Below are 26,517 nucleotides of genomic sequence, written 5' to 3' on the forward strand. Positions count from 1 at the left end.
GCTTGTAAGTGCATGACTCAAATACAAATCAACCATGATTACTGCAAAAGGTTTCAAAATTAGCATAATGTTCTCTATACAGTAGGATGACTTATTTTACCTCTGTAGAAAAGGGAGTGTAAATGACTAATAGTAATTTTGATACAAACCGTGGTACAGACAGCACACTATGCTTTGATTTTCTTGAAAACTCACTGCTCATATAGGCATTGTATTCAGCATGTGCTTATCCAGGCCACCATGTGCAGCTTCATGAGGTGTTACATAACCTCCTCCGTGAAGCTGCGCCTCCAACACGGCAGGTATCACTGCAGGGAAGACTCGCCACACATTAACCTGTGTGGAAAACATAAAACCACTTGATTCGACATTATTCTCTCCCTTATTCATCTGCATTTTTGACATATTTCGTCAGTTCGGTGGTTATTGACGCAGCAGCACCCAGGAGGTGTGTTACGCGGAACAGACACGTACATCACGGGCTCTGCGTCTGTACCGTCAGTGCCCCTCCCTCTCCGGCTCCCAGCATCCCTGTCAGCCCGGGTGATGCTGTCATAAACCGGAGAATAAATCCCGTTTAACGATCGTGAAGGGGGCCGTAGTATTTTGGGAATGGTTTTAATGGTTGGCTGCGTTAAATTGTGAGTACTATTTAATGTATTATCGGATTAAACCTCATTCAGAGGCCTAATACAACACGGTTGGTGCTATTTTCATTTGCGCATCGTGCACTGTGAATCCGCGCTCGGCGTGAATAATACATTTCTGTTTCACTTGGAGGTTTTTTTGAGGTTTTCCAAGGGCATCAGTGAGCGGCACAGTGCGGCAGGGATGTGCACTTCTCACGGATAGACGGAGCATGAGGAAAGGAGCCGTTTTACTGCTGTAGTCTTTGATTTGGTCAGATTTATCGTCACATCCAGGCTCTCTACTCTGGCTCCTCTCTCGGTTCAGCGCCTGGCTTTAGGACGAGACGTCATGAGTTGATCTGACAGATGTTGCTGTGTTTCACAGGCTGAATTCTCCGCGTGCTTTCGCTTTTTTTGGGGGCATGATTGTGTAAAACGGGGCGTGCGATTAATGTTAAAATCCTCGCGTCGTGCTCGCAGCATTCATTTAATTTTCGGGATTGCATAAAATGATACCTGGATCTGCCGCATCAATGCTACCGTCTGCAGAAGCTGCGAAACTGTACCAGACCAACTACGTCCGCAACTCCAGTGTCATCGGACTCCTATGGGCCATCTTCACCATCCTGTTTGGCATCGTTAACGTGATCATCTTCTCTCAGCCATACTGGGTTGGAGATGGCGTGGATACGCCGCAGGCCGGCTACTTCGGCCTATTTCACTTTTGCGTCGGTGACGGTATCTCCAGAGACGTGGTCTGCCAGGGTAGCTTCACCGAGTTCGCTGCTATCCCCTCCACCGCGTTCAAGGCCGCTTCCTTTTTCATCGGTATGTCCATGATGCTGATAGTCACCTGCATCGCGTGCTTCAGCCTCTTCTTCCTCCTCGGAACCTCCACCGTGTACAAGATCTGCGGTTGGATGCAGGCATTATCAGGTAAGGGTCTTTCAGTACCTACAGTGGGGGTGCAGAGGCAGGAAAGGACCTTGAAATGGGAGTTTATTTACTGTGTTCACAAGATGTAAGGAGGAATTGTGTTTAGATAACGTCCTACTGTCCTATTTTCTGTGCCACACTAAACACTGTTAACCTATAATATATTAGGTTTGATCTGTTTGGGTCCTTGGTGTGACACTCTTAAAGTAGAGTGGATTTGAATTTGATCAGTTAAATTGTCAGTGGTAAAAATAAAACAATACAAATCTCTCCTGGAGTCAATACTGCTGAACTGACCGTGCTGTCCATGGTGCTGAATGGGTTTCTTTGAAAATGATGACATTACCACTAACTACAGGTGTAGTGACATATGAAGAGTTTGTGAACTCATTCAAAGGTATTGAACATATTTGAAAGCGTGTAACATTTTATAATTCATGCGGGTATAAACACACCGTTAGCAACAAAAAATGTGACTTCATTATGCTTTAACAATATAATCAAATCAGCCATGATGTTACCAATATAAATGTTCTGAGATTTTTTTTTTGTCAAAGTTATTATTCAAAACACTTCCTCTCTGAATTGGAACCACAGATACCCTGTCCCGTGTTGAAAAGATGACATGAAATGAAGAAATTGGATGGGTGCATTATTCATTTTAAATCCTGTGTTTTGAATGTTGATTGCTTATTAGTTATATCAATTTTTTGTGGGTTAACAAATTTAGCCTAGCGTGAATGGAGAATGTAATCCTATTGCAATATTGAGAAACTGATTAAAACAGGTAACATTTCCAAATTTAATTGAGACTGGATCACCACATAAAACATGCCCTTAAATGCATAATTAGGCTGGTATAGTGGCAATTAAAAAAAGATGTAAGGCTACAATGCAACCAAATACAATCAACAGTTTTTTGTAAGAAGTGTGTGTGTGTGTGTGTGTGTGTGTGTGTGTGTGTGTGTGTGTGTGTGTGTGTGTGTGTGTGTGTGTGTGTGTGTGTGTGTGTGTGGTAAAGTTAGGGGTGTTGAGAGTGTTTAGATGTGGTTGAGGTCAGTGGTGGTTCAGCTGCTGGTAGCATGTTGTCACTCTTACTATGGGCTAATATCATCCAGTGTGGGTTGAGGCCTCCATCATCTGAAGGAGTCCAAACGTTGCCAAACATCAGCCTGCTCAGCTGAACCCAGCGGTCGACGCAGCCGATTTCCTGTTCGCAACAAACACAAATGAGGGGGGATTATTTGGAACAGCTCCAGCTCAGTGTGCTATGTTGGGCTGAATTAATGCAATAAGCCTCTTTAATGAGGAGACCGTCGGGCTTTGTGCTTCTGTAGCTAAGAGATGAAAGAGAAAGCCAAGAAGAGAGACCCTGACCACGGCAAGCTGGCACAGGGATGCCTAATGAGGAAGCTGCTTAGCACTGTCAAACTTCATTACGCATAGCTGAAGGTTAAAACACGCTGCCTTCAATTACAAGCCCTGTGAAGACAGGTGGCCCACTGGCATCTGTAAAAGGCTCCCTACTGTCAGATAATGTTTTGATAGGGAGGTACAAATGATCAATATGATGATATTATTAATGTCCAAAATGTGTGTTCAAGCAAAAGAGGAAAAATCTTCACTACTCCCTTTTCCTTCATGCACTATTTCCTTCTTTTAAACATAATGGCAATACAATGGTATGCCAAATGTCATTCCAGACCAATACATGCCCAATTTGTTTGCTAATTTAAGCTCCATATTTTTGGTTCTTCCCTTGCCTTACAGAATTATACCATATGAAAAACAGCAAACAGACGCACCATGCCTCATTTAGTAAAAGGCCTATTCAGACATACTAACTCAAGATCAAGGTCATACAGTGTGTGCTGGCCATACGTAATTTAAGTGATATATTGTAAGACACTCTAGCAGCAGCTTTCACAAATCCCCTTGGGCTGAGGTCAGAATGTTGTGTTTAAACACTCAGCAACACATAACACATTTACGTTGCAGCGTAGAGCTCCTCTCTAGTGAATCAGGCAGTGAGAGCAGGCACACACTCTCTAATCATCTCCAGGAAGAGTTTTCTGTGAATCCCATGTAAAAAAAGACTGAATATTTGATGAGCTAGGACGCGTTGAAACTCTCAAAATGTCTACCACAGCCAAAGACGAGGGCAGAAATGCCTCTGCGTCCATCCTGCCCTAGATGGACTTGTATCCTTCTTTTACCTCACTAGAGCTATTTCTGTCCATGCATCTGCTCAAGTCCATGGCATGCAGATGTAAGCATGTTTTATTTTCTGCAGAGCCGAGCACAGTAAGACGCACAATGCACAAGCTCCTTCACCGTATCTCTTTCTGGTTCTGCTACACAAAACAACCTCCTAAGCAACTCAACTTGTAACACCTGCTCATTTTCACCTCACTCATATTTTCTGTCCTGTAACTGCAGTTTTTTTCGGCATGCCAATTAACTAAGAATACTGTGAGGTCAATCATAATTACTTCAGCGTTTTATCCCACGTCTATGTACTGTAAGGTTGCTATCCTGTTTCTAGAGTCTGTTTCTTTTCAAAAACATATGAGTCATACTTGTGAATGTGCAAAGTGGAAGCTTTGTAAAGTCAACAAATGTGCAGACTGAGGGTGGCCTATTTGGAAAGGAACAGACCGCTTTCAAAAGACCAAATTTAGGTATGGGTTGGATGTGTTTTTCTCTCTCTGTTTTGGTCTGTTGCGTCAGTGTGGGCTTGGTTGTGTGGATGTTTTTTTCATTTTTTGCTGATATAAAAAGGTTTGCTTTAGAATTCATAAACAAAACAATATTGCATTCAGAAATATCCTTTGCTTTGTTTTTGATTTCTTTGGTAGTTAAAAGTGACTTTTTCAGAATGCGCACACGCCTGTGCATTGGCATGGTCAAAACATATGGATGGATAATATGGGTCATGACTTATAGGTATATGAAATACAGTATATTACTAAACATGCATATTAATGTTCAGTGTGCTGCCACAGCAAATAAAGCCCGAAGTTAAAACCTTCTTTGGATGAAGATGGATAAAGATCAAACAAGTTGAATCAATACAGCACAATCTTCAGCTGCCTGACAGTGGTGCGAAAGGACAGCTGGAAGACAAAAAGGGTACACAGAGATGACACTATAGAGGAAAAAGAAGTGGGACATAGTATTAGGTGGGAAGGCTGAAAAACAAATCAGATACCAGCGAACACATCCTGGGTCATCTCATTCCTTCCCTATAAGTAACATTATGTATGTTTTTGTGTGCCAGGCTCTCACTCCCATAGTCCATTAGCTCTATTCAGAGGCTTGTTCTGAAAGGAGCAATAAAGCCTAGTTGAATGGAGAGGTGGAAAGTTTTGGAGCGCGGCAGCCGTCACAGAGCTGCACTTTCCACTGCGGCAGCACCAGCCCTGTGTGCTCTGCTCTCAGATAAAGCTGCAAATGAGCACTCTTGTCTCGATACCCATCAGGCCTTAAAATGCAGAGTAGTGCTTGACTGAGGTAAAGGTTGATTCTGTTAATTTTGCTTTGCTTCCTGTGTTTGTATGTTTATGTGTGCATCTTATTCTATAACATTGAGTTAATTTGTTTTACAAGATAGATGCACATTATTGATCTGCATGCTAAAAGATGACCACTCCATAAATGCCGGTTAATTATTTTTATCCGTAGTTCAACTCAATTTGGTTTGACCTTGTGAAGTACTTTGAAGCCTAATGTTAATGCAGTCAAGCAACGTTTTTATCTGCATCAACATTATTTAAACTGCCGGATAAACAATGATGATATTCATAACTTTAGAAAGCAGTGTGACGGGACTAATGGTAAGTGGATGGACAATGTGAGCAATAAACAAGTGACCCTGTCGAACTGCAACATCATTTTCATTATATTTAAAAAATAAATTAAGAGATTTCACCATTTCAAGTGCCTACCAATTCAAGGTAACCCCCCCGATCCTGCAGCCTGTCAAAGTAACTTCAGTAAGTGCACCTCCCCTCTATACAATCAGAGTATTCTGAATCTGTCCACTTGTATTAACATGCAGGCTGCTAAAACATTCATAAATGTTTAACAAAAAAATCCAAACTGCAGGCCGCGACAGTAGGTAAATCTAACCTCTGACCACTTTTGTTGTTTTGCAGCAGTCTGACAGTTTGGGGGCTGCCGGTGGGCATCATTATGTTAGAAACAGTCTAAAGCATCCAGTCACTTGTGATGCTGCAGCTAGATACAGACCCAGAGCAAGGAGTAATGCCTCTCTACAGCACGTCAGATCAGATACCCAGCAGGCCAGTGACACCAGATAACAAAAACATAAGAATGTCAACAAAAGAAAACAACATTAGACTTTCAAATCTAATTAGGTTTCATACATCCATGTGGTCATTAAGACTACCACGGCGGCTGGCAGTCAGCTGGTAAAGTAAAAGTGGTGACAATTTGTTCTGGATAATTTTAGAGCCGATCTGTTTTCCCACAGGTTTTTTAGGGGGCTGAAACTGAATGTGCTGACCCACAACATTTGTTCAATCAATTCAACTGGATGCTCAAATCTGCCATGTGCACTAATCAACACACATTCCCAGCAGGCTGCTCGACATCAAAAGATGATACAGGGAGGATCTGTGGAGTACTAACTCATCTCTGTGGCTGTCCTTTGCTCTTTTTTCTGTCTACATGTGTATCTGTCTTTTAACCTGACTTGGCACAATGGCAATGAACGAACTATCAATCTTGCTTCTTGCCAAATTTCCTCACATCTTAGTTCACAGGAAATCTGTTTCAAAATAACTCTGCATTAACAGCTTTCAACAGTTTTAGTAATTAGAAACACATACATGTAGTAGAACCATCTAATTATGGCTGGTGGGAGGCATAGGGGACACATCATCAATGCAGCACACAGCCCTGCTGCTGGTGGACAGCAGGAGGGGAGGACAGTTGATGGATATACACCATCATGCATATTGAACACACACTCATTTATATGCATGTACCATACATGTATTTCCCTCCAGTAATTACATACCATGGTTAAGTCTCTTTCGCACAGCAAGAGATTCACAGGGAGGGCTGCAGTATGCTGCTGTTCTGCACTTTTGTTGATGTTATGCTCATTCGTTTTGATTTAAGCACCCTGAGATCATGTTTTTGGACATCAAACCAAACAAATCAATGCTGATTAATTAGCCTGCACTTGCCTGTGAGCCTGTGAGTCTGTGTGTAGCGCTGTGAAATACAAACTCTAAAGGCCAGCCGAGTCATCACGATGACTCCCCTGTGTTTCGTGTCCCTGTAGCCTTGCAGGGTGCGGACTATAGATTTGAACTAATCGCTGTGATCTCAGAGTGGCCGGCGCTCGGGCTGTGGAGGCTGCTGATTTATTCCACATGGGGAGGGAAGGGGTGGCAAGGACACTGTGACCCATGAAAAAATTACTTCCCATGTTTTTTTTATGACGTTTGTAGAAATACGGTGACAGAAAGCAACTAAATATATTTTGCAAATACCTTAAGTAAAATGATTAGGTAGTTGATGATTTCCATTTAAGATTTTTACTTATACATTTCAGAGGGAATTTCATTTTTGAATTCCTCTACATGTATTTAACACAGCTATTGTTCCAAGAAATTCTTCAAATCGTGATTTTACATACAAAACATAAGATCAGTTTATAAAACACAACAGATAGTTATAAATTGAAGCCTCTCAACCCACTACAATCAATAATAATGATTGATTAAGATGATAATATGTAATTGACAGGGGTTTAATAATCATTGTCCCTCAATAATTATAGTAATCAATTTAAATAACCTACTCTTTCCACCACTGCATATGCAAAACATATAAAAGAACAATAAACTGCTTTATGTTGGCTAGTATTTTGTGCTTAAGTAAAAAAAAAAAACGCTCTCATGTTAGAAAATGGTGGCTGGAGAGAGTATTAATGGAATTGTGCATTTCAAATTGAAATGCATGTGGCCATTTGCTGTAGAAATGATTCAGTCATCATTGGTTGTTGCTCATTGAATCGCGAGTAAACTGTGTACTTAGAGAACCCTACCGAAGCAGCGGCTGTTTGTTGCATCGTCGCTGAACCGTGGGCCAAGTCAGTATTTTCATAGGGAATTCAAAAGGTCTCTTTTGATCCCCATTGCCCTTGCCAATCTTTATCCTCTAGGTACAGGCTGCATCTGGACCTGTTACATAAGCCCTCTACCCCGGCCTGCTCACTGCGGTTTAAGCTGCACTCCTCCCTCCATCCTCCACCTCCGCATCAACACCTCTGCTTTAACCTGAAGTGCTACATTCATTAAAGAGGCACATGTCTCACTCTTGTGTCAACCTTATAGCACTTTAGTGTAGACACTGGATAATTTCAAAGCACACTGTGTCCTTCCTTTACATGTCCTCCTTCACCTGTTCTCATTTCTGAGGCCAGCTTTAATCAATGTGTTATGAAGAGACGACGTCTCACTGGATGTTATGTGTGGACATTAAGAGTCAGAGCACACACACTGTCTGGAAATACACCATTAGGCCACATGATTTAATTCCAAAAAGGTTTTTAAAGATGAAAGAGACAATGCAAAAGAGGGGGAAGAAGAAAAGTGATTTTTAGTGTTTATCAGATACATCTACCAACTTTCGAATAGCTGTAATGTTGACAATTAAGCTAACTGATAAAGCTAATGTTAGCTTGCTAATAACACCAGCTAGGTTAGCTTTTTCTCCATGTATTCTTCATTAGGCTACCGCTACTGATGCTAACATCCCTTCCTGTTTAGACTGATGATTGCTTTTCACTTGCATTACATAAAGGTTTTATTTATTCATTTTTACCCTTGAGTAAGTCATCAGTTTGGACAATATGTCACCCTCTTGAGTTACATAGAGAAGTCTCTTTATCGGTGTGTTGTAGTACATAAATATCTAAAGCTGTTGTTCTTCTTAACTTTTATTCCCTGTGGAAAAGTCGATTCCAACAGCACACTATGCAATATGTTCATGTGGAAACATTTTCCTAGACACATTATGGTACAGAACAGAGATGATTTAAAATTCATTTACTGCTTCTTCTTATCCTTTGAATTGATAAGTTGGTTGTTGGCTTTTTGTGATTGTTGTGCAGAAAATTGCTAAAGACTTTGACAGAGTGGGATAAAGAGGATGCCTGGAAGCTCCTTACTCCCCTCCAGCAACCATCAAGTTTTGCCAGCAACTGAGCCAGAAATAGAGTTGGACTGCAGACAGCTCATCTCAAGAAGCATGTTTCTTATCTTTCAGGGGAGACAGTTAAGAGTTTGTTTTAAAAGTTTAATTTGATCCACTTTCAACTGTATTCCTGACACTAGGGAACTATCTTCAGCTTGTGTCCAGCCGGTCGTCTAAACAAATCTTTATCTCTGGTCTATTTTGTGTGAAACTGAAACTCTCACTCCTATATATAAGTTGTACTATTATTATTTTTGAACTTACAGTATAGCCATAACACTGACTATATGATAACACTTACAAAGTAACACTGTTTCTGTGATATGCCCACATTTATAATCCTCTTTCTTTGTTCCCTTTTGACCCCATAAAGAACGGGCAAGAAATAGACTTACTGGCGACACATTTCTCACTCCATTACTCTATATAGATTATACACTCTTAACTGCCTCATTTATCTTGATGCAATTACGGCATATCATTGTCATAGTCTTAGGCCATCTCCTTGACTCATCTTTCGGGACCAGAGAGCAGTCTTGATCGTCCAGCGTGAAGAAGAGGGAGTTGATGCAGACCACACTTCATTAGTCGAGACTAGTCAGGGGAAAGATTTGATTAATCAGTCTCATACTACACCCCCATCATTTGACTGCATAAAGCTCACAAAAGAGAGGAAAGAACCATAGCTTCTTTATTGGGTTATGAGAATTATAGGAGGAAGACCAATCACCGACCAGAAAATCTACGCTTATGAAAGCCTACATAATACACAGCCTGTAAGTGCAAACAGAAGAATACCAGAAATAACTGCAGAGCTTATTAGAGCGTGAAAACATGTTGAGTTGAGGGTTAAAACATAAGGGTTAGTAGCAGAGCAAGATTCATTCAGACAGTCCTTTTCTATTCCGACAGACTCCTCATATTTAATCCCAGAAAACACAGCATATAACTTCTCACCGGACTAAATTATCCAAATTGCAGACTAAAAATGTAAATTGATAATGTCTTTTTAAGTGACAATACTTTTTTCTTTTGGTCAGTTTGTATATTTCTACTACAAAAACAAGTGTGCTTGATGCTATTGTCAGGCCTTTTCCAAGGCATAGTGAACAATTTTAGAAAGCATTCTCATTAAGTTAGTTGCCAACTAAGAAAACGAGCATGATTAGCCTGATTAACTTTTTCCCAAAACCATTGAACAATACTATAAAGGCAGTGATGAGCATGCAATGTTTTCTAACATTCTTAATTATTGGTGCATTCAAGTACTTGGAGGAAACTTAGCAGAGTGCAAAATATACGCCATTGACCTTGCTGTTAAAACATGCAGAACCAACCGTTGATCCTTGAATCTTTAGGTTACATGCCGTATCGATCCCTCTAAGTGGTGTTGGGGCTGCTCGTCTCTAGTCTGAGTAACGCGACTCATCCAAACACATAGCCACACCAGGCCTCAGCACTGGCAGTCTCAATGCTGGTAACAGCAACACAGATAAATCATGTCTTTAGGGGTTATGGATCACACTACTACCCAATGAATAACAATCACATGCTGCTATTTTGTTCTTTTTGGATGCGACTGTCTTTTTGTATCTCATTAAAGATACATAAAAGACTGCAGTGCACAAAGAACCCTTTGAACTAAACTAGTAAGAGTGCGCCTCATTCAGGTCACCATTTCACCTGTGGGAGTGAAAGATTAAAGCAAACTTATTCATGCATATTCATGAGACACCCTACTGGGATAAACACTCAAAGCTGTTCCCTGAGCATCTGTGCTGATTTGTTTTTTGAGCTGACTTTTAGTTTTTACCTTAAATGCCACTGCCTTGGGCTCATGAGCCAGAGAGGCTGACAGTTCAGTAAACACACTCTTTTACTCACCAGCGCCAAGATGGGTCACTATGAAAAGTGACAAATTATGTTCAACTGCAGTGTATATTTTACACAAAGAGGGGCATGTTTACCAGTGTGTGTATGTGTGTGTATGTGTGTGTGTGTGTGTGTGTGTGATACAACTGGATCCATGCGAGATTGCAGTTTGGGACGTATGTATGCATAATTTAGTGTGTCACAGTTGGGGAGAAGAAATGGATCCAAAAAGGACTGTGGGAGTTACAAAATGTGAATCCCTTTTCATGGCTGCTTAAATGTACTGCAGATGTGTAAGAGATGGATCTGCCACCCAGTGCAATCAATGACATGCTGAAACACTGACAACACACCCAGACATGCGACTGCAGTTATAGTGAAACAAATTACAAGATGCTATGGAGGCAGTAACTGTGTTTTATTTTAGTTTTCTCCAAATAACAACACTATCTTCTGCTTTGGTGGTTAGATTGGGTCCCTAGTCACCTACATGCAAATGCCACACTTTGGCAATGGGATTATTTTAGTATCGATGGGATTTAGTCTCTTTACGGAAAAAGAGCCCATGTGCTTCTGACAAACGTACTGCCATCAAACGGCTCCAAACCATCTGCTGGTCTGCCCTCGGACTCCCCTGTCGAGCTGTTCGCACCTAATCTGCCCTACGTATCGTCTCTTACATAAGCTGTGGTGAGCCAACACGCATTTCACAGTCCAGGTTTCCACTCACATAGTCCCAGGGTTCTCAGTGAGAAAAAGAGACATACTGATAGTTTGTGGAAAAAACTAAAAGGAGTAGATGCTAAGAATAGCTCCGCCGAGGGGTTCCAGCATACGGTAGCCGGTGCTGAAGACGTGAGGTGCTGGGTACTTGCTGGCGGCCACACACAGGGCTGGAACAAGGCACCCTACATGGGTGCTGTCTCTCACCCACCTCTCCTCTCTCTCTGCCTCGCCCTTCCCTAATGATCGGTCTCTCCTCTCTCCGAGCCTGTCTGCTGCTCTCCAGCTTGACAGAGAGAAGGGCAAAGCTGAAAGAGTATGATAATGTCGTCAGTTAATATCTTGTTTCCAAACCGACTGACAACTGCATTCTGTCAGGGGGGGGTTCCCAAAACTTAAATTACCCACAAGCTGTTTCTTGAAACAGGAGCAGCATATGTGGCACCCTCTGTTGGTATAATCCCCTCCAGTGGATTGGGGTAGATTTCTTTTATGGCATCTAGAACTAGGACATGACTTTAATATCTGCACCTTTATTCTTTCAGCATTTGTCAGTGTACATTTTCCTTTATTCATAATTTTCCTGCACCCTTCTCATGCACCTGCTCCAAAGCGTTGTGTGCGCCTACTCTATCTCCTCCTGAGCTCCAATGTAATATTCATGATGGAGTATAGGAGATGCCCAGAAGGATCTAGAAAAAGCTTTTGTTACCTTTGTAGTAAATGCATCATGAGGGAGGGAGGAAATAAACATGTATTGACTTACATAATATCAAAAGCTGCACGGTCTACCGAGGCACTCCCTCTGTTAAGCTGTTACATAAACCCCCATAATATGCAAAGCATTCATGCAGTTATTACACCACAGTTGGGTGGATCCCATTGTTCCAAGTTGAAAATAAATGATTTATATCATGCACCACTATCCATGATTGACCATTTCTCAAACCCCCATTCAAAGACAGCTTTCCCTTCAGCTCACCTGATAATAGGGCTGCGTACCGGTACCGGTACTGTACCGTGAAAATCGATTCGGTACAGGTCCAAAATACCAGATCATTAAAGTACCGGTACTGTATCGATACAAATTTACACCAAGCATATGCTTATTTTGTGACTGAAGATGCGTAAATCCTACCACAAAGACTTTAGCACTGGAAAAGACATAAAATGCCGCGCTGAAACTCAAAATCAGAGCCATCTTTGATTTGAGATCCTCTCGCAACAGTCTCACGAGACATTGCGAGAGCTTGGCTGATCCAGCGTTCTGATTGGTCAAAAAGACTCAAAAGCAGGTCAGCCTTTTTTCCTTTGCTGGCATTGGCGGCCTGTGTTGCCTTGTGTAATTTTGCTGTGTTAGTTAAAGGCCTGCGGACTGCGTGGAGTGAATTTGTTTGTCATGCCACGTGGGAAGACCAGTAAGGTCTGGGATCACGTAACAAAGCTTTCAGGGTAGGGCTGCGTACCTAAACGTAACATCAGGTACAGGTACAGGTCCGCACCTGTACCGGTACCTGTTCCTGTACCTGATGTTACATTTAGGTACGCAGTCCTGCCTGATAACATGACAGCTGACTGGTGACTCAGCTTTCAGCACCATCCAAAAATGGACAGCTCCCTTTAAAAGTGCAAATGTCAAAGTCAGTTCTACTATCATGTTATATTTCTAATAAACTTTCTATTGTTTTATCTGATTTCCTCACATTTCATCAAACCCAGTCTGAACATGTTAGGGTGCTCGGTGATGTAACCCTCAACATTGATTTTATTTGACTTCTGCATCTACAAAAATGACCCCACTCAAATGCATAACATGTTTAAACAAGAAAACCTAACTTCAAGTTCCAAATCAGTGCAAAACACTCCTAAAATGCTATGGCTGGTGGCCTTTAAACACCGTTTGTGTTGAAGGTCATTGTGGGTGCAATCAAGGACATACACAGGCAGCTATTTCTCCTTTATTCTGCATTAGAGACAGTGCAGCTGGTGTTGTGTCAACTGTCAGATCTTGTAAGGCTGAACAAACCATAACTACACTGGTGAGGAATGTCTCAGTTATGTAGTGGGACCAGAGACATTCTGCTTTGCCCTGAGCCACTTTCAGAAGATGTTTTCAGATTGTTCAGAACATTCTGCAGACATACTCTAATAAACTGTCAGGTGAGACATGTTAGCGAGAGGACACAGGCACACGTGGACCCTGTCACTGGCGACAATGTACATCAATGCCTCAGTGACTCTCACTCAGGAGCTGAATCATGTCTCTCGATGATGTTTGACAGGCTGTGATGATAAACTGTGCACAGTGATCCGAATGACATACGTCTAGGGAACACCAAATTCACTAAATCAAGTTTCTGTTAATATTTCCCCTGCCAAATGGCAAAGAAATATGTGAAATAGGTCACTGCAGTACTCCACCATCCGTCCATCTGAGGCTAAATAAAAACCTGAGTCCTTGCTCTCTGAACCTCGGCGTGCATATGAATTTGTTATGACAGTTAGAGCCACGGGGGGAAGGTATAAGAGGACTGGATATGCTCTACTCTGTTAGGTATGCAGTGAATCTGCAGCATAGAGCGCTCTGTTATTTCACTCTTACTCTCTTTCTCTGACTGTAACATTTCTCAACACCCACTGATATCTTTGGGCGCTGTTATAGACTGCAGCCTTACTGTACAAACCGCAGCGTGTGTGTGCTTTAATGCATATTTGTGAGCAGTCTGTGTATGCACATAAGAAGAGAGTAAAGAGTATATTGATTTCTATTTAGGTTGTAGGGAGAAGGTACAACAGGAAAATGATCCATAAGTTATATACACATACATTTCTGTTTAACGGCATGTACGTAAAAAGGCAAAATGCAGATTAAATGTTTAGCAAACTCATTAAAGTAACAAAATAATGTTCAAAAGCCTGGAACACCAACAAGCAGTGTACAGGGAAAAAGATTATAGGGAAGAGTTGTGGATTAGAAGTAGGGAGTGTATGTTTTATTATTAATGTCCTATACACTCCAGATAATTGTGCAGTCAGCTGCTTTTTCCAGGTCCTCTGCTGTTCTGCTGCAACATCACCTCAAAGGAAGACCTAATCCAAATTGAAGATGAGAGAGATTTTACCCCTTGGGCAAAAACTGAGAATGAGGAGCTTAGTTAAAAATCTAAAGAGGGAGAGAGAAAGGCTGCAAGACTGCATGAGCTTTTTTTTTCTTTTTCGTGTACTGTTCTGCCGCAGCATCACCTCAGAGAAGCATTTCTTTCAAACTGAAGATGAAAGAGGCTTTACCCTTTGGGCAAAAACTGAGAATGGGGAGCAGCCATTTAAATCTAATATTACCACTACTTAAAAACCAAGGAGAGAGGCAGTCATGACGTTGTGTTACCATACAAGCAAACTGTGTGAATGTGATGAAATTCAAGGCATTTTTCAACACATTTAATGTAATCGGAACAGTGACTACACTCAAATAATCATGCTGTTATTGTGTCTGTCTGTGGCTGTGGTTGTTTACTGCTTTCCCACTTGCACACATTGTATCTACACAATAATCTCTACTTAAGGGAGTGAATGAAAATCAATGTGATAAGTGCAATACAAAAGCAGTGAACCCTCCAGAGAGGAAAACATTTGGGTAAAGATTTTAAAAGCTGTTGAAATGATCATTCTTCTTTTCTCATTTCCCCCACAAAATCTCATTATCTCTGATCTCATTTATTACACTGCACCCCCCTCCCCAAACTCATCTTGGTTCTGTGTATACCTTTTGTTCCTCCTCACTAATGATGCTAACTCTCTTGGCCTTTTTTCCTCCATGTTTTCCCCTCTTTCTGCCTCTCACTAGGTGTCTGTCTGGTGCTGGGCTGTATGATCTATCCTGATGGTTGGGACAGTGATGAGGTACGGAAGATGTGCGGGGAGCAGACAGACAAATACAGCCTGGGAGCCTGCTCAGTGCGTTGGGCCTACATCTTGGCTATCATGGGCATCCTGGACGCTCTCATCCTCTCCTTCCTGGCCTTCGTCCTCGGGAACCGGCAGGACGGACTCATGTCAGAAGAGCTGCTGGCTGAGAGCAAGGGTGAGAATATACTATCTAATCTGACAAAATGTGATATTTTATTGAACTCCTTTAGGAAATGTGCTCTTGGCATGAGCACTGTGCTGAAAGTCAGAGCCAGGTTCAGAACATGTTGGGATTTAATGTCTTTAACAAGTCTGCTACTTACCACTTAAAATGATTACCGTAATGTATAGTGTAGGAAAGACTGCCTTCCTCACCAAATCTATTTTCCTATTCCTGAAATTAATTCCATGGAATCCTAAATATTTGTACGCAATTATATATGTTTGCATATACAAAATAAACTGATTTTATATCTGTATATCTAGAAACAGATTTTTTCCTTCAAAAATTGCATAACGGTTTAAATCTTAGATTCACTTATGTGTGTTAAGGTGTTTTTTTGGCTGGCCACAAGACAAATTGCCCTAAAAGTGCACGCGATATTGCGCTCGCAAAAAGCGTACACTTAATGTAAATGATTATCTTGCTTTAAGAATAATAATCTAATTTACACAAACCATGTGAATTTCAGCCTGGCAAACTTTATCATTTGAATGTCCTTTCATTTATGACAGCTGAGAGTAAGGTTTTGATGCAGCCTTTATAAAAACAAAATAACTAAATTTAGAAAGCTATAAATGAATTTGTGCATAACTAAAATGAGGCTGCATGAGCCAACTTTTGAATAATGTGTTAGTTACACTAAAATAAATCAGATCAGATGTGCACTAATATTGAGGCATTGACAAAATGCACTGTTTTGCAACCGCAAGATATGCAATGAATAATTTGAACCTAATTTGAAATTACTTTACCATTTCACTTTGTTTGCTCTTTTGCAAAAAATAGCAGCTGTCAGCGAAATATTGGAATATTAAATGCATTTACACAGTTTGAGTCACAGGGCAATGTGCTGTCAAACAATGTATATTTTGTCAAGGTTGAGAGGATTCAAGCAGACGCCATCCAATCTAAGGTAACAAACTGCTTTACTGGTCTTCTGCTAGTGAAGGGGTTTTTAACATCCTTTAAAGTTCATTTTAAATATCTCCTTGCAAGTCACATATCTGCTCGCTACTATGATCCAAACATAGTTGGAAATCTGACTATAGAACCATCAAATCCCATTTTCATGATTGAATCATGGAAATGGCCTGGCCTATAGGCATGGGTCCATGCATATGTAATGACTGCATTACTATCACAGGTCTGAGGTACTGTGACAAGGCCCTGATCCAGGTATGTCTCCCAGAGGGAAATTGGATTAGTTTGACGATGCCGTGTATATTTTAATGGAACCAGGCAGGCATATGCAAACAACAACTCATCAAACTGAAGTGTGGAGAAAGAAGAAGAATGAAGAGGAGAAAAGGAAAATACGACAATACTTGAAAGGGGTAGAAGGTGCTTGTAATGTCACTCTGTTATTACAAGAGAGGCAAATATGGAACATAATGATAGGTTAATTGTCAAATCATCTGTGCATGCAGCTGCAACTATTCACTACAGAGTAATATAACCAAAGCTCACTGGCACTAAGTACAATTTATATTTTCTTATTGTAAATTATGGTATATTCAAATGACACATTTGAGAGAATAAAAGGAGATGCAGATCTAAAAGGTAAAACTCTGAATGCTATGTTCAGTAACAGACCAAGTCAATAAAAAGCCTCTCTGCTGCACCAATTAACCATTCCTTAGTTTAGGGCTCTAGGAAATATCATTTATGAATATCTGACTACAGTTAAATACTCCTCAGCTCATCCCTGGTGCCATCTACTGGTGTTTGTCTGCAATACAACCAACCAGTCAATGTGAAGGACGTGAACACGGAGTCTTATTATAGCCTGACCTTGAGAACCGTGTTAGCACTTTTATCTTTTACTCTGTGTTTATGTTTTTGCAGAGGGAGGCAATGCCTAACCAAAATCTTAAGGTAAGTAAGGGCAAACATCATCGTCATCATAATCATCTTTAAATATGTCCATCTTTCAGTCAATGACCTTTTGTCAGCCATCATTATCAATGTTCTTTCATATTTGATTACCATGGAATGCATTGTGTGTCCACATTCCCAGTACAACAGTATCAATTAAATGTAAATTGATTTAATCATTTACACTCTTCATCACTCTTTTACTCCTGTAGCCCCCTTCAACAGACAATAAAACAAGTAGTCAGATACTTACTATAATACCACAATGCTGGAAAACTCATACAGTGATTATCTTCATTAATTAAAAGTACAGTATTATCAACAAAATCTACTTTAAGTACTACCGGTAAAATATTTATTATGCAGCATAATGGTGGCCCCTGGTGGTGTTATTTTATGTTATTCGATAATTATCGAGATATTTTAGTGTTGAGGTGGAGCTAATTCAAATTACTTTAGAATGTTGAGTAGTTTGACCTTAAAGAATATCATATAACAATGTGTGAGCTTATCATAGGTTGACAATGTAAAATAGTCATCAATGTAGCAACTTTGTCAGGTAGATTTAATGGTATTTTACCCTGAAATGTAGTATAACATTTAAATACTCAAATAAAAGTATTAATATTAGAGGTAGAAGAAGTTTCCACATCCTCTATTCAAGTAAAAACACTGATGTGAAAACAAATACTCTATTATGAGTACATTTGCTAAATACAGAATAATGTTGAAGTAATTGTGAATTCAGAAAAATGTCGAGTAAACTTTTGACAAATGTAAACAAACATTTTATGATTTGAGTGCAGTAGGCATTTAAAGAAGCATGAACTAGAAAAAAAATCGATGGCATCTTCAGCACCTACAAAATAAATCCTCTATCTTTCTCTTTCTCTCAGGTTCCTGAATTTCCATGTGTCTGTTTTCATGAAGTACCCGTCAACCCTCAACATCAGCTTAGAGGAGAGAGGCCATCCAGTTCTGTGGAGGAGAGGAGTACTGTGGAACCAGCCAGCCTGCCTTTCACATCTACCTGCCAAAAACCCAGTGTACCCTACCCTCAAAGTCCATCCATTTTGCTTGCCGTCCCTGAATCGTCCCCAGCACTTAGATGGAGCCCGATGCACTTCTACCCCAATGTGTCTACAGACCTCACCCTTGCACAACATTGCATAGACCATGGCAGGGGCAGAGACTGTTATTCTACCGAGAAGTATACAGACTTCCCATTACCTACCTGAGAAGGCACAGGGTTGACATTGTACACCTGCAGTACGAGCACAGACACACACAGACAAACACAAACACAAAACACACGCCACCGCACTCATATGCACAAACACAGCTCAACGCACATACAGTCCATTTGAAGAAAACGTCGAGAAACTCTGTAATTACAAGTATTAAACTATGTTAACACTTAGCCGTGTGAACCACCGTCAAAATGTGTGTCATGTTTTATTTGTGGAAAAAAAAAAGAAACTGCTCATTTTCAGATATTATCGAGTTGATGTAAATCTATTGTGTTTCATTTGTAAGGTTTGACAATTAAAGATATTAGTTTCTTTTTTCTTTTGCTCATACACCCCATTGTTCTACTTCATTTAATGGAAGAAAAAAAAAATTAAGATATTTTATATAAGAATATTATCATCTAAAAGAGAAAAAAACTTGTATTTAAAAGTATGTACAGTGAATATTAAAGATGTTCTAGGAATTTTAACTAAATCCATTCAATGCCCTGCTAGCTAAATTTGCACAGCACTTCAGTTTGAGAAGAAATCTAATATTTTATAGTCTGTGGTATCTACACTGTGATGGGGCTATCAGGACTGTGTGCTGCAGGACCCATGGCTGCTGTGTGAGTGTGCTTCTGTATGTGTGTGTGTATGGAAGGTCTGTTTGTGTGCGAGTGAGTGAGTGTGAGTGAGTGCATGCACATGTGAGTGTTGGTGTGAATGTGCTCTTATAGTTGGCCTAAAGAACCAATATACCAGCCTCACAGACAATTGTCCTGTTGTGTAGCTTAATGTGTGTGTCTCTGTCGTTGTCTCCAGCTCCCTCTTTCCGTTTTCTCTCTTTAACTCCCCTTTTACTCGCTTTGTTTTGTTGGGACATACAGGGTAACATGATGGAGTTCGAGTATAATGTATAGTGACTGGTGTGCCTGAGGAGTAACATGTGTTGGTAATGGATAAGTAAGGCCTGTCCCAGCATCACCTGTGGATATTTTTCTGTGTAAATAAATATTCTATAGATACCAAACAATTAGCAAATATGGAGGAGGTTAATCTAGAACAAGTAAAGAGATTCCTTTAAGAATATATGAACACTTAATAAAGGTTTTCACTGTAAATCGCTTTTGTGTGTCTTTTTTTGACAAACGAGATATTTCCAAATGATTATTATATTATTGATAATGTTTAGTACAACTCAGCCTGTGAAAAGTAAAGTCCTCTGTAAATTGATCAAGTTGCATTTTGGGAAATGTAGGATCCTGTGTTTTGGACCAGTTTGACACTATGAACCAAAGGTCAGAATATCTTAACCTCTGTTGCAAATGTTTATTGTTCCATAACAATAGAAATCAGTCCAGTCCTGTTAGAGGAATAGCAAAGCATGCTCTTTAAGTAATCCCTAAGGGATTATTATTAATTTTGGCATTACATTTTTTAAATGCACTTCTTATTTAATGCTAAACTTCAAATTCCATGAGCCTAACGTTATACTGCACAGCATTTGAATGTAGCTGTTCCGTGATTGGTCACAACTCTTCATATATCCAGGCCACACAAGCAAGAACAGAATCTCTTTGAAAGATAAAACTTCTTTGAGATTATGAAAGATTAACCTCTAACTCAAAAGTAACAACAGCTTTTACTTCAAGTCACATGTCTAGACCACCAAAAAGATAGGAATGCTGTGGGGGAGAAAGGGAAAAAAAGAAAATACCACATTTAGACGTTCTTTTTTGCAGCTCATTTTTACCTTTTATTTTTCACTCTTTAAGTACATTTTGTTGCCACACGTTGGTACTATTTTACATGAATGCTGGACTTGTATCTGAAATGGGGTATTTTTATAGTAGTGCTTTAGTGCAAAATTAAAATAGTTTACAGTACTTCCTTCCCCACTGATTACAAATGCATGGAATGTCCCTTTAGACAAGGCACTACCAGGAGGGGGAGCGGGATTCAAACATGAAGGCCCGCCCCCTGCGCCTCGACAGAGGCGGAAACAGAAACGTAATCCAAAATCAATCCAAACAAAATGGGAGCGTCGTTGGACACCCCGGCGACCTGTCCCCTGTGCAACGAGCTGACCCGGGAACCCGTCACCCTGAGATGTAACCACCAGTTCTGCCAGCGGTGCATCGGAGACTTGTGGAGTGTAACCCCGGACGGACCGTACCACTGTCCGGAGTGGAGGTGTAACACTGTGTACCAGACTCTGCCGTTTGATGTGAAACTGCTGCCCGGCAACTTCCGCTGGGCTCCTCAGCCTCAAAACGCTGCAGGTACAGTTGAAACTATCGCAACTATGGCGGTAAACACGCGGTTAGAATAAAGGATAATTAAGAAGCGAATGCAGCAGTTAAAGCTAGCTAACTTAGCTAACGTTAGAGGTCTCCCTCCCATATGTTACCTAAACGTAAGGCAACGTAAGATAACTTAAACTGGCATGTCCCTGTTGAACAAACTAGTTACATTATTTAGTTTCGAATAGCGTTTTTAAGTGCTTGTCAAAAGCTAATAAAATATGTATAACTTTGGCACGCTGATACACTATCGTCTTCACTTCCTCTCCGTCTTTATTGTGGACTAAAGACGGAGTGACAGTTACTTTTTGTTTTACCGCTTATGACTAACGTTTAACTGAGAGTCATTTTAAGTTGAATACCAATCTTAAAAGTTACACCCATCATAAATTCAATATAAGTATCCATGTTGATACTGACTTTATTTAGTGGATCAGGTACCAGCCATGCCATTACCTAACAGTTTCTTATGTATAGTGTTTTTATACCAGTTTCATTAGTCAGTTATCGCAGACCGTAGACTAACAAGGCAGCATAGTAACTCACAAAAAAATTGAGTTAGATGATCATTTCTCAAATTACTTAAAGTGTAGCCTAACTTCTCAGTAGGCAGTATGAGTTGTGTAGAGTTGTGCTGGGCAGAAGGCAGCTTGCAGTTGTTTTTGTTCAGTAATACTTAGTCAACCCTCTCTCTAACAAATGTTTCTTTGTTTGTATGCTATTTAAAAAGGCACCTCGAGATCTGCTGAACAAAATACAAAAGACAATTTGCGGCGGCCCTCCCTCACCAGCCGACTTCTTGGCAAGAGAAAAGCGAGCACACCTGTATCAGAGCAACCTAACACAAAGCGATCAACTGTGGCGTCTCCACATGAGTGGTCCAATGACGCAGCGACTCCCAGCACTTCCTTCTCAGATACACCTGCACAGTCGACTAGTGTGGAGACATCCAAGAAAGCAGTGCAACCAGAATCCACACAGTCTAATGGTGGTAAAGGTGCATCCTCCGGTGACACTTCTGACAGCAACGCAGTACCTTATAGTGATGTGCCACATGATGACATCTCAACCAAGTGGAACCAGCATAAATCAGTAGATGTTGTCTCATTGAATGACTCGGACAACTCCGACGAAGTAGATATATGTGATGCACCTGCTATTGCAACCCCCAAGAAAGACACACAAGCCACAGGAATTCATGCATCACCAAAGAAACCTGCCATGTCTGCCAACTCTGATTCCTTCCCTGGGGTCTCAACTCCAGGTAAGTCTCCTGTACACAACGTCAGCAGGTCTCCCCTGATATCCACCAAACCTCCTATTGTAGCTGCAGGATCCCCAGGTCGTGCTGGGATCTTCCCGCTGTCAGGGGGGAAAAAGACCATCCCTGTGCCCTGCCATTACTGCCCTAAAATGAGGCCCCAGACCGCTGTAAAGACCTGTCTGGTGTGCGGAGCTTCCATGTGTTCAGAGCATCTGCGTTCCCACCTGGACTCCCCCGTCTTCCAGAATCACACCTTGGTTCCTGCCATGGATGATTTCTCCCCCTGGAGGTGCCAGGAGCACCAGGAGATGAACCGTATATACTGTCGGCAGTGTGGAGTGTGCGTGTGCACGGTGTGTACGGTCATCGGCTCCCACCGTGACCATCTCTGCGTCAGCATCAGGGAGGCAGAGAGAGAGCTCAGGGTAGGTGGTCTCTATACAGCACCATATAAACTGTAGATACACTGTCAATTTTGGTAAAGTTGCAGTAGTTTTAAATATAGCCTGAGCAATAAATAAGTGTTGTTTTTTTATTTCTGTGCAACAGGGAAATCTAAAAGATGAAATCAAACAACTGCAGCAGGCTGAACAGGAAGTGAAGAACAACGTGGCTGATCTCACACAGAAGAAAGAGACCTTCAGCGTAAGAGATTTAGTTCTTAAGTTCTCACTTAAATCATTTCTGCTTTCTAACGCTGGGCTCAGACAACAGGAGTTTCACAATCCTAACCTAAAATTGGGTTGTGAAAATTCACAGATCCGCTCTCGCATCTCAAACATGCACACTCCAGGATTGGACACATACACTGAAGGCTATTTTGAAGATTATTTTACTATAGAATAAATTCATTGCCTTAAACCATACATGTAGCATTGCTTTGAGATTATAGTTTTTTGATGAAATTATCAGCTACAAATCGAACTCATTTCAAGTCAGGTGTACCATTCTCACAATTCCCTCTGACTTGTCCTCCTCCTTGAGGTCAATCCTCAATTACAGAAAGTTAAACTTATATATGGCAATCTCACGGTACATCTTGAATAACATTCTCAATCGAGGAATAGTTGCTTTAGAAATAAACACCTGTTCGCATTGTAGAGAAAAAAATGGACATCGGAGTCCTCGAACTGCAATGAGAAGATATTAAGGAATTGAAAGGATTGCATTACAAGACGTTGGTTGTTATTGTCTCTCCAGGTGGTTTTGGGCAAGGCTCGAGCAGGGGTGCAGCAGCAATACGGAGCCATCAGAGAGGCCCTGGAGCAGGAGGAGCAGTCAGCTCTCCAGTGTGTGGCAAAGGAGGAGAAAAGGGTTTTGGGGGGGCTAGAGGAGAAACTGAGCCACCTCCAGAGCTCCCTGCAATCCATCCAGCAAGGCCTCCACGGCCTGGAGGATCTAGCGGATGCCAAGGGAGACCAACGCATTCAGGACCAGGTCTTCATCGTGGTGAGATGGATGTTAGGAGAAGAACCTGTCCGTTTGTTGGTTAAATATAAGATCTAATGCTGCCTTATGAACACTAACTCACTGAAATGTGTTTTTTCTTCTTTTTCACATGACAGGAATACAGCAAGATAGCCCACCTGTAAGTTTTCCTCTTTTACAGAATTGATTTACTATGTCAAAATGTGCTTCCAAAATAACAAAGCTTAAGTAGACAGGCTGTTAAGACCTAAAGGGTAGCTTCCCTTAAAAGTAAATACTTAAAGATCTTAAAGATGTATTTCTTAAATCTTTTGCAAAGTAAATCAAAACTATCTGCATTGTTAGATAAATGAAAACGAGGCGAGGGAAAAACCCTTTAATAGTTAAGTTTCTGTATGAAAGTGTTCCAATACATGAAGATAAATAAGTTGATAAACATGCCACTTATGCCAATATATTATTACTGTTGAATATTTACTACAGAAGGATTTTGGCTCATTTGCAAATTTGTTGTTATACTTATCTTTAAAATGACTTGTATTTGCCCTTTAGAAGTGCTGCTGTCCACTTAATTGTTAAATGTATCTTTATTTTATGTGTAATTATGTTCCAATGCCTCTGATTGGTCATCAAGGCATAGTGAAGTGTAACAGTCTTAAATCTTTATGCTCTCAACCCCCTCTTCTTTTCTTCACCAGGGCTGCTAACATGGGGAGCTGTGTGGGACAGTTAGAGACTCCAGAGGAAGTGGATCAGGCTCGGCTGGCATGCCTGCAGAGGTGGACCGAGAAACGCCTGGAAGAAGTCGTCATCACTGTGCCAGGCAAATATGGAGACCTCTACAGACTGCTCTGTAAGTCAAGTGTTATTTTCTTATGATTTTCTATTTACTTTCCAATCACATCTAAATCAAAAGGACTAGATGCATCCTGTAGGCCCAAAGTTGGCATATTCAGTTAGTCTTCTCATCTAAAATGTATTTTACTGTTTACAGATGGCACCGTCCCTATATTGGATGCAGAAACAGCCCACCCCAAGCTGCAGCTGTCTGATAACAACAGGAGGGTGACATACAGCGAAGCCCAGCAGGCCTACACTGATCACGAGGCTCGCTTCAGCTCATTCCCACAGGTCCTGGCCTCCTCTGTCATGGAGGGTGGTCGCTGGTACTGGGAGGTGAATGTGCCTGAGGATGAGGGCCGCTGGAAGGTGGGGCTGTGTGAGGGTCAGATAGAGAGGAAAGGCCAAAAGGACAACTCTCGTCTGGGCTTCAACTCGTACTCCTGGTGCCTGGCCTTTGACAGAAAAAAGGTGGAAGCTCTGCACAACAAGGTGGCGGTTCCTGTGGATGCAGACGGGCTGCAGCGGGTGGGAGTGTTCCTCGACTTTGAGGAGGGGATTTTGTCATTCTTCAATGTGACACCAGGGGGCAGTCTAACTTTGATGCATTCCTACAAGCACAGGTTTACTGATCCTCTCTTCCCAGCTTTGTCTGTGTCTAAAACCAAACTCTCCATCTGTGATCTTTTCCAATCATAAACCATACTGCCATGTCAGTTGTGCTGAAAATGTACATGTTATTATGTGCCTTTTTTAGATATGTGAAAACCACTATGTTTTAAAACTCTCGGGGATCAAAGTTACATTTATAACATGATAGTACTGGAAGCATTACATACCAGGAATACCATTCACTGTACAACACAAATGCAGCATATCTTTTGTACATGTTTTATCTTCATGCGTTTGCTTTTAGATCTGGAAAAAACAAACAGATACATTGATCTGATCATTTTTCCCTTGTCTTTTTACAATAATAAAAGCTTCAAAAGCAAAAGTAAACCAGCATTACGACTCGTCTTTATATCATTAAATAGAAACACAGGTGGGTGACTGGGTGGTGTGTTTCCCTCCAAACAGGTGATAGTTGGTGTGCTAACTTTGAACTCCCACTGGCCCGCAGCACTTTACCCACAACAAACACTGCCTTGGGCTCAAACTCATCTACAGCCTCACAGATCCCTTCAGTTGCTCAATTGCTCCCTTCCTTCCAATCTCCAGGGATCATTTATTCTGACTGGAGGTCTGTGTGCTTGACGTCACAGAGGGATCAAAGTGGTGTTTACATAAACTTCTGGATGATTGGTAGAGCACTAGCATGCCAGTCGTGCAGGGACAGCTGGCCCTGGATCAAGGTTTATCCAAACTTGTTGAACAGCTGGAAAACCTCACAATCGACAGAAGTAAATGTAGTGTAAGTGAAAAAGACTGATTGAAATAGAGCGGGGGGGGGGGTATAACAAGGTTTAATCAACACCTTTAATTATCTTTTCAAACTAACTAATTTCACCTAAATGTCTTTCACTCTTAACATACTTTTACTGGGCATCGTTTCTGACACTTCAGAAGTGCACCAGTCAGCCATGGCAACGATTTCACTACTTGCAGATACATGATCCAAAGGTAGTCGAAAATCCTAAGTGGGTTTCGTCTTTTTCCCTGCTCCAGCTGGTGCATGAAGGCAAGACATGTCTGAGAGGGAGGGAGGGAGGGATTCAGAATAATTAAATTCTCCTCTCCATGTCAATCCAACGGTCTCCCAGTCAGGCTCTTCCACCTTTTCTAGACTACCATTAAAAAATGAAGAGTTAAGGGCTTGTAGCATGTTGGCAGATATCTATGTGACGGATAGCTATTGTATTTAGATTACCAATACAATATTGAGAGCTCTGGATGACTAGGCAGCCAATGGGACAACACTAATGTGTAATTGTCATCATATACCCATATCAATGAGTGCTGAGGTGAAAATGGTTCGTGTCTCAGAGGGATATGAAAGAAGAAAACCCTTAATACATTTTTCTCTGGCAAGATGATTTACATTGATAAAAAC

General features: G+C 41.1%; 2 protein-coding genes across 3 annotated transcripts; both read left to right on the forward strand.

Annotated features, from left to right (window-relative positions):
* Positions 1–326: 326 nt before the first annotated feature.
* LOC134879684 (LHFPL tetraspan subfamily member 3 protein-like) lies at positions 327–18,876 on the forward strand. Of its 2 annotated transcripts, XM_063906172.1 has the most exons (4): positions 327–1,565; positions 15,238–15,474; positions 17,368–17,397; positions 18,294–18,564. In XM_063906172.1, exons 1-3 carry the CDS (start codon positions 1,139–1,141, stop codon positions 17,382–17,384), a joined length of 681 nt encoding a protein of 226 aa, XP_063762242.1. In that variant the 5' UTR covers positions 327–1,138; the 3' UTR covers positions 17,385–17,397; positions 18,294–18,564. The 2 variants fall into 2 exon arrangements, with proteins under 2 accessions (XP_063762242.1, XP_063762233.1); XM_063906163.1 differs by lacking the exon at positions 17,368–17,397 and having other exon boundaries at positions 18,328–18,876.
* A 1,756-nt stretch (positions 18,877–20,632) lies between these two features.
* Positions 20,633–25,470, forward strand: si:dkey-29p10.4 (E3 ubiquitin/ISG15 ligase TRIM25). Its single transcript, XM_063906151.1, has 7 exons — positions 20,633–20,911; positions 21,663–22,621; positions 22,746–22,841; positions 23,397–23,645; positions 23,762–23,784; positions 24,323–24,477; positions 24,619–25,470. Exons 1-7 carry the CDS (start codon positions 20,665–20,667, stop codon positions 25,161–25,163), a joined length of 2,274 nt encoding a protein of 757 aa, XP_063762221.1. The 5' UTR covers positions 20,633–20,664; the 3' UTR covers positions 25,164–25,470.
* Positions 25,471–26,517: the final 1,047 nt, after the last annotated feature.

Source organism: Eleginops maclovinus, chromosome 2 (genome assembly GCF_036324505.1).
Source record: "Eleginops maclovinus isolate JMC-PN-2008 ecotype Puerto Natales chromosome 2, JC_Emac_rtc_rv5, whole genome shotgun sequence".
In the NCBI taxonomy this organism is placed as follows: domain Eukaryota; kingdom Metazoa; phylum Chordata; class Actinopteri; order Perciformes; family Eleginopidae; genus Eleginops; species Eleginops maclovinus.

What these genes read in the sequence shown, in the direction of transcription:
- LOC134879684 (XM_063906163.1), top strand. Translation starts at nt 1,139, where the DNA reads ATGATACCTGGATCTGCCGCATCAATGCTACCGTCTGCAGAAGCTGCG. An exon ending in TTGGATGCAGGCATTATCAG is followed by an intron (nt 1,566 to 15,237) that starts GTAAGGGTCTTT and finishes GCCTCTCACTAG; the next exon opens with GTGTCTGTCTGGTGCTGGGC. An exon ending in GCTGCTGGCTGAGAGCAAGG is followed by an intron (nt 15,475 to 18,327) that starts GTGAGAATATAC and finishes GTTTTCATGAAG; the next exon opens with TACCCGTCAACCCTCAACAT.
- si:dkey-29p10.4 (XM_063906151.1), top strand. Translation starts at nt 20,665, where the DNA reads ATGGGAGCGTCGTTGGACACCCCGGCGACCTGTCCCCTGTGCAACGAG. An exon ending in AGAAGAAAGAGACCTTCAGC is followed by an intron (nt 22,842 to 23,396) that starts GTAAGAGATTTA and finishes TTGTCTCTCCAG; the next exon opens with GTGGTTTTGGGCAAGGCTCG. An exon ending in TACAGCAAGATAGCCCACCT is followed by an intron (nt 23,785 to 24,322) that starts GTAAGTTTTCCT and finishes TTTCTTCACCAG; the next exon opens with GGCTGCTAACATGGGGAGCT.